Raw genomic sequence first — 14,721 nt, forward strand, 5'->3', positions numbered from 1 at the left:
TGGCAGACAGAGCCCTCACAGGTGGCCACCTTTCCTCTGGCAAGGAAGGTGCCCAAATTTCTGGAGCCCGAAACCGGGTCTGTCCCAGAAGTTAGGTTGCTTCTGTCTGTCCCGAAGCTGTGTAGCTTCTGTGGTCCACACTCTCGCCATTGCAGACTGGTACCTAAGCGAACCGGAGCAAAGATGGCTCTCCTGCCAGCCCAGGCCTGACACTCCTACAGGACGGACACCCCTCCTCGGGCGGGAAATGTGCTGGATGATTGGAGCCAGAAATGTGATCTTTCCCAGAAGCTGTTTCGCTTCTTCAGGCTGCCCTCTCCCTGGCAGTACACCGGAGCAAAGATGGCTCTCCTTCCAGCTCAGGCCTTGAGACTGCTCCTCAGGCAGGAAAGGTGCCGGGTGACTGGAGCCAGAAACGGGATCTTTCCCAGAAGCTCCATGATCTTTCTTAGTACCCTTTTGTTGTTATAACAGGGTCTTGATATAACAGTGCTAAGTGTATGCGTAGAAAATGGAGTCATCCATGTCCCATTGACAACACAAGAGTGTCTAACTCCAAAGGCCAGAGTCTCTCTCGTGTACATGCTCTGGTCTCTAATAACAGTCTATGAGCTATGACTAAGCTCTTACTATAGTGTCATTCAAGCCTTACCCCAGCTTGAGGAGCTCTGTATGCTTTCTGTCCACTCTTCAGGTGAGTCAGTTGAGGTAGGGAGTCAATCAGAGACTGGGAAACTGGGCATGGCTTCTGTTCTGAGTCCACTTTCTCACAGAGGGCTTTTAGAAGTTCCTATGGAACAGAGCTGTGCTATCATCTCTCATTACCTGCACAGTGAAAGTCAGAAGAGCTATCAAGAAATAAAAGAGTTGTTAGAATTTTTTAGACTTTTTAGGTAAGGATGTGTAAAGGGAAAAAAACGCTTTCCTCTGAGGAATTGCATTAGACTGTAGCATGCGCTTCTGCAGCCTGAGTTTCAGCATGAGACTGTAGCATGTGCTTCTGCAGCCTGAGGTTCAGCATGAGACTGTAGCATGTGCTTCTGCAGCCTGAGATCCAGCAGCGTCATTTAGATAAGAATTGCTGCTGGTGACCATCTCTGCCTGTTTAACCTGACTAGAGAGAGTAGAAACTGGTCCTCTCTTTGACTAGGTCCCATTATACCCCATCCCCAGTAGAGCCATTACCAGCCATCACTGGCCTTGCTCTTCTTATTCCCAGTAGGCTATGGTGGATTGTTGGCTTCTCTTGCTTTACTGTGACCAGCCCCTGTCTGAGTTAGCCAGCACAGTGTAGTCCTCAGTGTCTGGGGACTTGTCTTTGGGACCTGGGCAAAGTACATTCCCATGAAATAAGTGACCTTTGCAGTATGCGAAGCCAGTGCCTCCTTACCTCCCTCCACTCTCCAGTATTAAGAGCTTGAGCTTCATGATGTAAGTCTTGGGTCTTATACAGCTTTGTTGCAGGAAGGACAGTGCTGTGCTCACAGAGGTGATAATGATTCAGACCTCACATGCTGTTGTTCTCCCGGGTTTTGTTGTTTGTTTACAAGATCCCCTTTATGACCAAGTCAACTGCACAATGACGCAGCTGGCGGGGATGCTCCCCAGTGCTCTTCCCTAGTTTCTGTGGCTCTGGTTAACTTATTCAAACCTCTCCAGGAATGTAGAGAGTGTATGATAAACTCCCTGCATGCAGCGTAGCTCAGAGCAGGTCTTCAGAATGGAGGCTCCTCCAGGAGTGTCACAAAATGCAAAGGCGGTAGGTCGGTCCCACGGTGTGGAAGGTGGGGATTTGTTTTCTTCCAGTAGCAAATGGTATTTCCCTGTGGGTTTCATGCTGTTCCTGTGCAGGCCAGAGAAAAGAGTGTAATAGAGTTGGCTAGAAAGGAATATAGCTCTTTGTTCCCTTCAGCACACAAAAGAAACGCATTATCATATCAAGTGGTGACTGTTGCTGTTAAAATGGTTTATTTGTGTGTGTTTTTTCTGTTTCTTTTCTAGGGATTTATTTGTGGCTTTTCAGTAGCAACAGGTGCAGCAGCAAGACTAGTGTCAGGATACGACAGCTATGGAAATATCTGTGGGCAGAGAAATGCAAAACTGGAAGCAATACCTAACAGTGGCCTGGACCACACCCACCGGAAGTGAGTAGACTCTTGCATGGTGAACTGTCTGGAAGCTTGGGGGAAGCACGGGATGGCATGATTCTCTTTGTACCTTAAAGTTAGTGTCTACGGGATATTTTCATAAACGTTCTATACAGCGATTTTTTTTTTTAAATGGGGTATTTAATCACTGCTGCTTTCATTTAATAAATACATTCTCCAGGAAACATATTTAATTGCCTGGTTAAATAGGCCACCTTGTAGTTTTAGTGGATTAAAAAAAGCCTTGATTTGAAAGGGTCACTTTTGTGCTCTGTCTTTCCATTAGCCCTTAGGTTATGTTCTCCTTCTTAAGAAAATAAAGTAATATTCTTTGTATTAAGGTTATATTTAATGCAAGACTGAGGATGAATGGATATCAAAGCCTTAAAGTTATAAAGTAATATTTTGTGATGCAAGTATTTAAGTCTTTCCAGTTCTATAAAAGCTACAGACTGAGATAATTATTTTGGGCTCTCAGTATTTATCTTTAGGATGTCATGAAACTCCTGACCTTAATTGTCCTTACTCTTCAGGAGTTATTATTTTATTTCTAATATCAACAGGATGATGCATTTCATCCAGTAAACACATTGTATGTATGATTGCAGAATGACTTTTCAGGCCCTGAGTGTGTATACCATTAAATTTCATTATCTTATTTCAGGGCAAACCCGTCTTCAGAATTAATAAAACTAATTGCACAATAGCAAGGTTAATTAGTCTAGTATACTTTCTCAGGAATGTCAGAGTAGATTGTAACAACTTGTGATTTTGTGACTGTTGGTTGAATCTTGGGGCCCTCTGAATAAGATAAATTTGATGATTTTACAAACTTGAATAACTTTGATTAGTTATTTTTTTCTTAGAGACAATCCTCCCTCTAATGAAGAAGACATTGTGCAGGCCAAATAAACAAAGTTCTAAGTAACAACAACGGGTACATACATAGCTACCCACGGTTGACAAGCATTTAGCCCTCTGCAAGGCAGGAGTAACAAAGGCTTAGCTACTTTGTTATTTTGAGGTGACCGCCAAGGCCGCGTGGGTAGCTGGTGGTTAGTGGAGGATCCAGTGCAGCCTGTGAGTATCTTGTTGCCCATGGCTTTTGCTACCCTGCCTAAACTCCAGGAACAGGCCGTGATACCAGCCCCCACCCAGATTCCCTTGAATCCATGGATAAAAAAACCAGACACACGCATTGCTCAATTTCAACTTGCCTTGTTGGCTCAATTGCTGGACATTATTAAACTCCCGTGGCTAGCAATGCCCTCCCGATACTCTTAGCTCAGCACCCTTAATCTGTCTTCAGCTTTAGTTGCTCCATTACCTTTAGTCCCAGCTCAACATCCCCAACTTCCTACTTGTAAAAGTGGCCAGTGGGTGCTCTGCCCAAGATCTCACATGGCTGCATGGCGAGCTCTCCCTTCCTCTCTCTCCTGTGTCTGACACTTGCCTGAGGGGACCCAGAAGTCCTGCCTGTTCCTTCCTCCCAGAAGTTGTCTCATGGCTTCTTTACTAATAGATCAAGAACCAATTGGGGAATAGGACTTTAGTATAAGCATCACCCCTACACTTCACCTTTTCTGTCCAGTAATCCAATAAAACAAAACAAAACAAAACAAAAAAACTCTTCTCCCAGACATAAATTGAACAAAACCATAACAATCATGTAAATTGCAAAGTATGATATGCAATTAACATCCTACCCTTCATATTTCTCAATTAGATAAAGTACTCTACCATAGTTTCTAACTTAACAAATGGTGATTCTGTCCCTGGATTATGTTTAGACTTTAGCCTGTAATGCCATCTGAAAACCATGTCTTGTACTCTATAACCTTTTTCTCAATGTTAACTTGAGTTTGATTATGAAACTATAACTAGTCTTCAACCCTGTCATTTTCTGAAGTGTACCTATATCCTGCATCCCTTGAGAGAAGTGAACCATGGGTCTCAGCAGTTTAGAAAATTGTTTCATGTATGTTTCCTTATAATCATCTCATGAAATTAACATGGTTTAGACCTTGGGTCAGTTTTTATACCAGAAATACTCCTATCTTTTTGGTGGACTTTTTATTTTGAAATAATTTTGGCTATGTAGAAATTGAATAGCTTCAATTTATCTTATTAGATATCACCTGTGCCATAAGATGTTAATATCCCCAGTGCTATTAAAATGGACCAAATACATGAGACTATCATCTGAGGGCATAGGAAAGAGAGGGTTTCTTGCTTTAGTCCACTGTCCTTGTGGCTCACTTCGTGACTTGCCAGTAACGTTGCACATGTATTTACCATAAGATGTGGAGGTCCGACTCGGCATATCTAACCCTGTGGTATTCATCCACCTGGTGCAGGAGGCAGATTCCAAATCTTCTGGCTAGTTTATATACATGTTGGCCTCTGGCAAATAGAAATTAAACATCATTCTGGGAAAAGGGTCACTTTTTTCTGAATATCTACCTTAGTCAAAAGCCATTTGTGTTTAACCGTGGGGAAAATTGTTTCCCAAGTAGTTTTTTTCTTAACTCATGTATACATATTGAACATGCATTTTTGTGCACTTTTTAAAGCTTCTTGTTTATTTGTTTGTTTTGAGACATGGTTTCACTGTGTAGCATGAGCTGTCCTGAAACTCTTAATGTAGACCAGGATGGCCTTGAAATCACAGAGATCCACCTGCCTTATCCCCCCCAGTGCTGGGATTTGACGGTGTGTGCCACCCCATATATTTGGCCTCCACTTGATCTCCTCTGCACTATTACCTGTTCAGTATAATCTAGCCAAGTATCTCTAAGGATGGTATTGATTTGTAGGACTGATAGAATTTTGGATATCCATTTTCAGGTAAGTCTACATATTTGAACTTAATGAAAGAAGACGGTGTTCTTTGTCTGCCTTAGCTTAGCTGAACCGCTTCTCTTTTCCTGCCATGTGTACTGGCTGCCTCTGTCTGTAATCATTTGTCCTCATGGCTTCACTGAACCCTGGGTCCTTCCACAGTTGATGCAGTACTCTCACACCTGTGTCATGGGCTGACGCCTGGATTCTTTCTCCTAACCCTCATCCCAAGCCCTTATTGCAATGCCTGGTCCTTATTTGACCTTCACATGCACTTGTTGAATAATGCAGCAACAAATCCTCTAAAACCCTTTTATGAGTATTATTTCTTCTATTAGAATTTTTTTCCCTTTCCCATTCTTAACGTAGCTAAATTCTACTCATCCTTCATCTTTCACCAGAAAGGTCACTTCACATAGAAGCTGTCTTTGGATTTACAAATTAAACTGTGAGTCTGACATTCTGCCTAGGAACGAAAGAGGTACCCATCACAATTCTAACTAACCATTTAAAAGTACACTCTCCTTGTGGCCTGTAGTATAAATAAGTATCCTTTTTCTTCTTTTAATAATTTGTCAGAGGGGTGGTGGCTCAACCAAATGCTGTGAAGGCGATGGTGTCTGTTCTTCTCAGTGTTGAATCCTTAGAGCCCAGCTCAGTGTCAGGACTGAAGCAGGCAATCCATTCAGTGGTTGCTGAATGAGTAAATAAATTCACTCTAAGGAGTGAATTAGTGGGTTTGAGGATCTGAATATTTTAAGATTATTAATGCATATTGCTGAATGGCTTTCCATAAAGACTGTTGCATTTACATTCCCACCAACAGTGTCTGAGATTGCTTTATCTTAGCTAGTATTATTAGTTTTTATTCTTTACTAATTTGATAAGCCACAGAATAGTGCTTTATAGTTTTAATTTGCATGCTTTTGGTTCTTAATATGCGTGAAGCCCCCTCCTCCCCACTTGTTAGCCTCTCATGACAACTATTGTGCTTAGCATATCTATTCTTGGTCTTCTTATCTGTAATCAGCTCTGTCCTTTCTACTGTGATAGGATTAAGTTCTTGAAAATGGGGCTTTTATTTTGCCATTTTCCTCTTCAAGAGCCTTTGCTTTCCTGCTGTGGTCTATAGTATCAAAGATGAGCCCACTCGGCCCCTGCCCTTGTGGGCCTTTAGAGAGCTGGACCCATTTCACCTGCCCAGTCCTCTCCCACTGTTCTTCAGTGTGGTATTGTTACTGTGGCATTTGACTGATTCCACTTCTGTGCTGTTGCTTTTGCCTGTGTGCTTATCTGAATCTTTGAAACACTTAATGCCAGGTCTCAAAACTGACCTTTTTGTGAAGTGTTACAAAATAACCCTATCCTGTAGTAAGCTTCCTTTACTGTGATTGCCTGAACTTTCCTGTCTCATACTCATTATTCTGTTGCCTTCAGTTAGCTCCCTAATTATATTGTGTTTCTCATCTGTCTTTTAATTACTGGTTGCTAGGTAACAGTATCATAAATTTAGTGGCTTAAAGCAAGACACATTTGTCATGTCAGTGTCTGATGGTTCAGAAGTTTAGATGTAGGTTGCTGTGGTGGCAGTTTACTCCATCAGAACCAATGAACAGCATCTAGAGAATCTTATGGAACAATGGGAGTTACACCTCAATGTCGTATACTTATGCTTGCTGTGAAAATCACACTCAGTGCAGCAGTTAAGGAAGTGACGGATGTCGTCTTTGCCATCTTTATGCTGGTGAGACGCAAATTTCAGGTCCCACTCAAACTCAAGGAAAAGAGAATTTCATAAGGACATGAACAAAAGTGTCAGGGTTAAGAGAGGCCTCTTGGACCTTATATGGTGCTCTTCTATACCCTGTCTTCCGGGAAGCAACATGTTTTTGTAGCTCTCAGATCTGAGTATGTCTCTTCCTTGATGAGGACTTATTTACTTGTAATTCCCTCGGAAGGAGGAGAGTCAGGAGAGAGATGGGCGAGGGGAACAGATCTGTTTTATTTTAACCAAATGTTTAAGGTGTCAAGATAACTATAAGAATTTTCTTATTATTAAAGCAAAATCTATGTATTGACCCTCCTAGTTATGTTTTTTCCCCTTCTAGTAATATTGCACCTGATAGTGTATTTCTTATAGAAACAATGTTGCACAGAGAATTGCCCCACCATGTTAATGAGACCCAGGAAAGCCTCAACTTCAGATGGACTTAGATTCATGTCTGAATTGCATGATTAAGAAACTAAGACTATCCTGCATAAAAGCAAAATCAGATTTTAGCCTAAGTTTGGATCATTTCAGATAAAATTATCTGTTATAGAACCATGGAGTTCTACAATGTGAGATTATTTATCTAATAACAGCCTGCCAAGCACTTGTGAACAGAAAGTGACTTACCTTGTAGCTAAGCTATCGTGATGATACCACACACCATGGGTAGGGCTTAGAGCCAGACTTTTGATTATAGGGAGTGAGTAGTGAACTGATTTGCAACTCCAAAAATAGACCTACATGTTCTAATTTGGTCCATAGTTTTTTGATCTATAGCGTATAAGCATCCTTAGAATGTATTTGAAAGTTATTGCTATCATTATTATTAAAAAGAGTAGGATATTAGCCTTTCAGGCAGCTCTATTGGTTAGGCCTCTGGCAATGGCCAAATGGTCAGTGTCATCACTTTATTGTGGGATATGTGCTGGGAAGACAGGAGTGCTGGTATAAAGCACTCTTTGCATGTCACTGTGGGCACAGCAGGATGCGTCAGCTTTTGTCAGATACTGAGACAAGGGGTCTCACTTTGCTGACCTCAGTGAGGAGGCTTGAGGTAGTGGGCAGGGCTTGGTGCTTTCAGAACAAACATTCTCAGGTCCTGGGTGCTCAGAAGAGAGGGTACGGTAAGGGGGCAGCAGCTCTAAGTGTAGGAAAGGGACGGCATATTCTTAATCGTTCCGTTTGAGGTATTCAGTTGTGAAAACTTTGCCCTCCTTCCTACACATGATCTTGCTTAGTGTCAACTTGCTTTGTTACTCTAAGAAATTTCCCCAGTGTATCTTTCTTGCTAGTATTGATTTCTTTTATAGGTTCTGAAGATGTGTGTTTTTTTTTTTTTCATCTTTCAGTCTTTTTTCTAAAGAAGCTATTTAAAGTTCTAGTTACAGGCCCCTAAATTGCCTCTCAGATTTGTGATCATCTGTGTTAACAGCGTGCGTACAAGAAGTTAAAGGTCTAAGGAGGGGGACGGCATCTATTTGTGAATTGTCAATACGGGCACATCAATAAGAGGAACATCTTACTTGGTACCTTCTTCAGATTTTTTTTTTTTTTTTTTTTTTGCATAGTATTATAGGAAATGGAGTAAAAACCACCAGAATGCAAGGAATTACCTTCTTGGTGATACTTATTTTCACTGTAAGCTAGCACCTTACCATGTGTGTACTTACAAGGGACCTTGAGATCATTGAATCCATTTATTATATGAGTAAAAGACCTTGCATTTAAGAAACATAAGTAACTTGATGAAGACATGTAAACATACTCCTATATCCCTGATGGAATTGTTCTAGTACATATACTCTTGCATATACTGAAACTGGTTCTGTTTACATCCTTCTTATAAACGGCAGAGTATTCGCTTATAAGCTATGCATGTCCTTCTTATCTTAACCATCTCTCAATTATTTATAATGCCTTATACTGAGTAAGGAGCTATATTACACTGTGTTGTTCAGAGAATAGTAAGAAAAATAATTCTGAATATGACAGTACAGGGACACTCTATCTGTCTGTCTGGTCTGTGTGTGGTTAGGCAAATGTTCTAATAGACTCATCTTCTGTCTAGTGTCCATATGGTTCTGCGGTATCTCCCGTGAGCACAGTGATTTTAGGTTTGTACCTTTTTCCTTCTGGAGATTCCTCTCAACATTTAGAGGGAGCTTGGAAAGAAATAGGTCATGTGATGTCATAAACTAGGAGACCTTGAGAGAGACCAAGTCTATAAGGCTTTAAAGAACTTGAAAGCAACCATAAATTAAATTCTTTTTCTGTTGGTGAGAGAATGTGAACTGAGGTGATGAACAACATTATTCTTATTTCATACTTAGAGTTTTGTTTTTCTGTTTCATGAATACTGGTCTTATTTTGGAGAAATGTTTTTATTTATCTATTTATTATTTTTGGACTCTAATGGTCACTGGTTTTCCTAAAAGGTTAGAGGTTCTGCATCACATCATCTACCCCACACCCCTACTCAGTGAATGAACTTCTGTAAAGGGTTAAATGGGGAGTTAGTAATCACAGTATACTACTGGGTGGAATGTGTTCATTCATTAAATGATTGCTATGTTTCGGGGTCTATACTTCTTACAATCTTCCATTCTCCAGAGAACGTTTGTTTTGTTTCTGAGACAGTCTTGCTGTGTAGGCCAGCTGACCTCCTATAGTCCCTCTGCCTCAGCGAGTGCTGGAATTATAGTCTGTGCCTTTTCCCTGGTGTAATTTACATCTCTTTGGGAAAATCTATCAAGAGTTTTCAAATCTTGTTCACTGAAAATCCTTGGCCCTGTTTGAAAAAGAAAAAAATAATAAAAAAAAATAAAACAGGGTGTTTTCAGATTCCTTATGGCTACGTGCAGCTCTTGTGCCTAGAACTAGCATTTTTCTCCTCCCTGCTGACTTGACCTAGATTGCTGTGCACTCAAGGACTTTTATTCACCATTCTTGAAAATTCAGGCTGGGCATAGTGGCGCAAGCCCTTAATCCTAGCATGTAGGAGGTGGAGGCATGCAGATCTCTGTGAGTTCCAGGCCAGCCTGGTTACATAGTGAGTTCCAGGTGAGCCACAGCTATTAGAGAACCCCTGTGTCCCTCTGATCTGCCTCACCACTGCCAAATATATATATTTTTTTCTCTTTGGAGCTAGAGAGATGGCTCTGCAATTAAGGACTGTTCTTCCAGAGGTCCTGAGTTTAATTCCCAGCACCTACATGGCAGTTCATATCCATCTATACCTGTAGTCCCGTGGGATTCAGTGCCCTCTTCTGATGTGCAGACATGCACACAGACAAAACATGTACAAATACTAAATAAATAAAAACAATTTCTTTAAAAAAAATTCTAGATATTTTATTTAGCCCTTGGCCTACATTCATTGAAAATAAATAGTGTTATGAGCTACTTCTAGTGATAATAAAATAGGAAGTAGCCTAATTGTCTGAAAAAAAAAAGGAGCATTCAGTTCAATTTAATTATTCACTGGTAAACTCTCTTTTTGTTTCTTTTTTTCTGGTTTTTTTTTTTTTTTTTTTTTTTTTTTTTTTTTTTTTTTTTTCTGAGAACTCTCTGCTCATTTCATTAGTCCTAGAGCTTATACCTTCCACATACTCTTGAGCTACATAGATGTAATTTCTTAATTTTGTGGAAATTGTAAACTGGTGAAAAAAGTAGAATTTCATAAAATCATGCAGTCATAGAGGCTATAGCTAGAGGAAGTGTTACAAAGGGGTGTTTTAGTACTCAGGAGCTTACAATGGGAGAACAGGTCTGAGACCCAGTAGCCCCAAGTAAGGGTGGAATGTACATGGAATGTCCAGGTACATTATTAAGGGAAAAATATCAATTTTATAATGCACAGAGGCCAATTTTATAGATATTTGTATGAATGTACAAGTCAGTTATAGAATGACATGGAAATATTAATGCTGTTGTTGAACAGTGGGTAGATTTTATTTTCTTTAAGTTATTTCTTTACACATGAAGGGTATTGTGTGCATTATATTAACAACAGAGGCATTCACAGTCCCTGTCCTTGAAGAGCTCCTATTTTATTGAGGAAGACAAATGCAGGCGTGAACAATGGCAGGAGCTCCACCCCGTGTGAGTACTAGCCATTGACACCCTGTGGCTCTGCTGTCCTGGGTGAGATGTAGTGCGCTTATCTATGCCCATCGCAGCTGCTGAAGAGAGGAAAGTGGGCAGCTGGATGGAAGGACCAGAAACACCATCGTTTCAGTTTACTTATTGCTGTTGCAGCAGAATGCTGTAAGCTAGTGATTGGAAGGAATGGGGTTCTATAAACCAGAAGCTGGTGGCTTTGCCGATCCTCTACCCCAGGTTCCCTAGCTAGACTCAAAACCTTGTCTATGCTGCAGAGTCCTCCTGCAGATCTGGGGAGTGGGTCATCCTCCCACCGTATCCTCCTGCCAGGAATTCAGTCCCATGTGGCTTTAGGACTCAGGTTTTGTTTCCTTGCTTATTACACAAGGAGTCATTTTTCAGTGCCTAACATGAACCTGCATCTGTGGCTCGTGATCCCTTGTTCCAGTGAAAGCCTTTCCATTATGATGAGCCTTCCCTCAGGGCAGCTTCTTGGTTGTAGGTTAAAGGGCCCCAGGCAGAGATGGAGGCCTTAGGAACAGGGTCATTTTAGTCAGATGTAGAGCCCCAGTTTTGTAGGTGAGGTTCAGTTCAAGGCTTCCAGTCTTGTCATGTTGGTGTTCTTGCAGGCCAGGCTACTGCAAGGTGAGGACCGGTCTATACGGGAGGGAACATGTAACTCTCCCTTGGCATTGAAGCAGCTTGAAGGTGAGAGGTAGCATGGTACGCCTTGTACAGGAGCGGGGGCTTTGCATCGTCGTTCTTCAGAGTGACCCGGCAGCTCACCTGCTTGCTTTCACAGTTCCTGTAAATAGGCGGATATAGTCTTAGTCTGTGAGACATTCTCAGTTTTGAGCATTTTCCTTCACTTTGAAGGAAATCACCAACCCCATTCTCCCATCAGGATGCTTGTAGCTGCCAACCTTAGCATGCTGCTTCTCTTTCCTAGCTTAGCATAAAATGAGAAGAAACACCCTAGATGGAGACCTCAAGTGAACCTGCATTTGTAGACTTCCTGTACCACAGACGACATCAGCATTCAGAAATGATAACGCTTATGATCAAATTGAAACTTGCTGTATCACTTATGCAAGGTCCCCACTCATTTTCTCTCATAACAAAACATTAGAAGTTGGAAAATCTAAATTTTCAAAAGGCAAGTTTTCAGAGGCATATTTGGAAAATAATTTTTGTTATATTTTGTGATGCCATTATTTCTTAGCTTTAATTAAAAAAAAAAAAAGTAAGTTCTAGTGAGATTCTGCCCACTGTCATAATACTTGCTGTGACTAATACGGTTAGCAGCCTGCGAAGGACACCAAGTATATGTTCATATGTATATATGTATATATATTCATCTTTAGGAAATGCAAGAGATGAACATGGAACAGTTTACAGATTCTAATTAGGAAAGACTCGAGCTACTTAGCAGGTTTAGACAGATGGCATGAATGCAGCTGAGCGAGGCAGGGTGATTACTTCCCACTATGCAGGACTAGGGTGCACACTTGCCATGTCCACTTTAGGCAGCCAGGGTGCAAGCTTGACCTTTTGGGTCTGAGTTAACCAGCACCACAAACATTTTTGTTTGTTTGTTTTTGGTTTTTCAAGACAGGGTTTCTCTGTATATCCCTGGCTGTCCTGGAACTCACTTTGTAAACGAGGCTTATCTCTAATTCAGAAATCCACCTGCCTCTGCCTCCCGAGTGCTGGGATTAAAGGCATGCGCCACCAAGCCCGGCTCACAAACATTTTTTTAAAGAAGGTTTTGAGAGACCTTTGTAACGTATTGGGTTAATCACTTCAACTAGGAGTTTCATGGACATGGTTTTACACCTGTTGGTGTGTGTGCGCGTGTATCTGGGTCTGCATTGAGGGCACCAGGGGAGCTTAAAGGCATGCAGCTGTTCCATGACGATCCATACACACCCACACACATCCAGATGTAGGTGCAGAGCTCAGTAATTACTCTTGGGCTCAAGAATATGCCAGAACTCACAAAAGTCACAAACATGCTTCCAGTATATTCCACACAGGGGATATGGGTGAGCCAAGAAAAAGAAGTACATTGTTTTTATCTATGGAAAGAAGGGAGTAAGGTGCAGTTGGAGCACAGCATTGGCCTGGCAGTGGTGTGTAAAATACAGAGCATGGGCGACTGGGAAGCTTGCCTCAAGTCTGGCACTTCTCAGTTCATTGTCTTTATAGTTCTCTACACACAGGTCCCATGGATACCACCTGATCTGCCAAGGACCCGACTCCTTGTCTGCACAAGGATGTTGGTCTTTCTAGAATAATATAGATACTATAGGGGTTCTACAGTATTTGCCCTCATCATAAATCATATTGTAAGGCTGTGTGTCATGACCTAAGACTTAAACAAAGGCACTCCTCTAAGATACAGAGAGTAACTCCCAGAAACCAAGAGCAAAGTGTAGCTCTCTCTCTGAGTAAAGTTGAATTCTTACCTACTACCAGTGCTATAGATTAAATAGGATTTTTGCAAAGAGCACTTTCAAGAAGTTTTAAATACTATTGAAGTATAATTTACATATAATAAAATAACATTCCTATTTAGAATGTTGGTGAATATATACAATTAAGCACTGTCCACAATGATCCAGATCTCTTTCATTGATAGAAAATAACTTTGTGCTCCTTTATAACTATAAAGCCCCTAACTAGCCCCTCCTCTATCCTAGCTAATCCAAGCAGCTGCTGATCTGCGTTTTGTCAATACAATTTTACGTTTTTCTTTTTCTTTCTTTTCTTTTCTTTTCTTTTCTTTACAGGACTCTTCAACATGAAAACATGTGATATGTAGTATTTGTCTGCATCTCTCTTTTTCTTTTCCTTTTCCTTTTCCTTTTCCTTTTTCTTTTACAAGCACCACCGTACCTGGATTGTTTTTTGACTTTTTAAAACACAGCATAAAAAATGTTACTAACATTCATTTATGTTTTATAAATATGCCAATAGTTTATTCCTTTTTAAATTGCTAGGTAATATTTCACTTTGTGCCTGTATTATATTTTACTTATTCAACCTTAATTAACAGTTACTCTCTTGCCATGGTGAGCAATGCTGGCTTGGAAGCTGTGGACACGGTTTTGTAAGGACATATACATATTTCAGTGCTCTTGGCTGGAGGCTAGGGTTTGGATGGTTCGCACTGTACAGTGGTTGCTCCATTTGCCTCTCTTAGGAAAGTGGGAGGGTTCTAATTGCTGTGTCTCCTTGTGGCATCCTGTGTTATCTATTTTTAGATATTCTAGTGGGTGTACAATGGTGCCTCAGTGACTTGTGGTTGTAACTCCCTTTTTATTTTCCATTTTGTTTATTTTTCTGAATTCCCATACTCTTAATGACCAGTGATATTGAACTTCTTTTAAAGCAGTGGCTGACAGTTCACGTGTCTTTTGTCAAGTAGCCTTTCACACATTTTTAAAACAATTTGGTTTTAATAAGAGAATTTCAAGAATGATTTATAATCTCAATACAAGTCCTTTATGATCTGATTATATGATCTTTGGTGGTTAAATATTTTTTTGTGATATTTTCTGTAGTCTGTGTTTTATTTACCCTTTTTTTGGTTTGGGGGAAAATTGTGTGTGTGTGTGTGTGTTTGTGCGCGCACACATGTGTGCAAGAGTGTCAGATCCCATGCAGTTGAATTACAAACAGTTACCAGTCACTAGGTGTGGGCGCTAGGAGTTAGTCAGGTCCTCTGTAACAGGAGCAAGTGTTCTTAACCACTGAGTCATCTCAATGGCATGTATGTGAGGGCTAGATGTCCATCTTGGGTGGTGTTTTCATGAGGGTTCTTTCTCCCCTCCCCTCCCCTCCCCTCCCCTCCCCTCC

General features: G+C 40.9%; 1 protein-coding gene across 3 annotated transcripts in view; it reads left to right on the plus strand.

Moving 5' to 3' along the window:
• Slc44a1 (solute carrier family 44 member 1) overlaps positions 1 to 14,721 on the plus strand; it is a 182,962-nt gene that overhangs the window by 49,445 nt on the left and 118,796 nt on the right. For all 3 annotated transcript variants that reach the window (XM_021199948.1, XM_029539603.1, XM_029539602.1), the window contains exon 3: positions 2,002 to 2,144. In XM_021199948.1, coding sequence (XP_021055607.1) covers positions 2,002 to 2,144 — 143 coding nt within the window. The remainder of the gene's footprint in view (positions 1 to 2,001; positions 2,145 to 14,721) is intronic.

The sequence above is a fragment of the Mus pahari genome, chromosome 6, assembly GCF_900095145.1.
Source record: "Mus pahari chromosome 6, PAHARI_EIJ_v1.1, whole genome shotgun sequence".
Classification (NCBI taxonomy): Eukaryota; Metazoa; Chordata; class Mammalia; order Rodentia; family Muridae; genus Mus; species Mus pahari.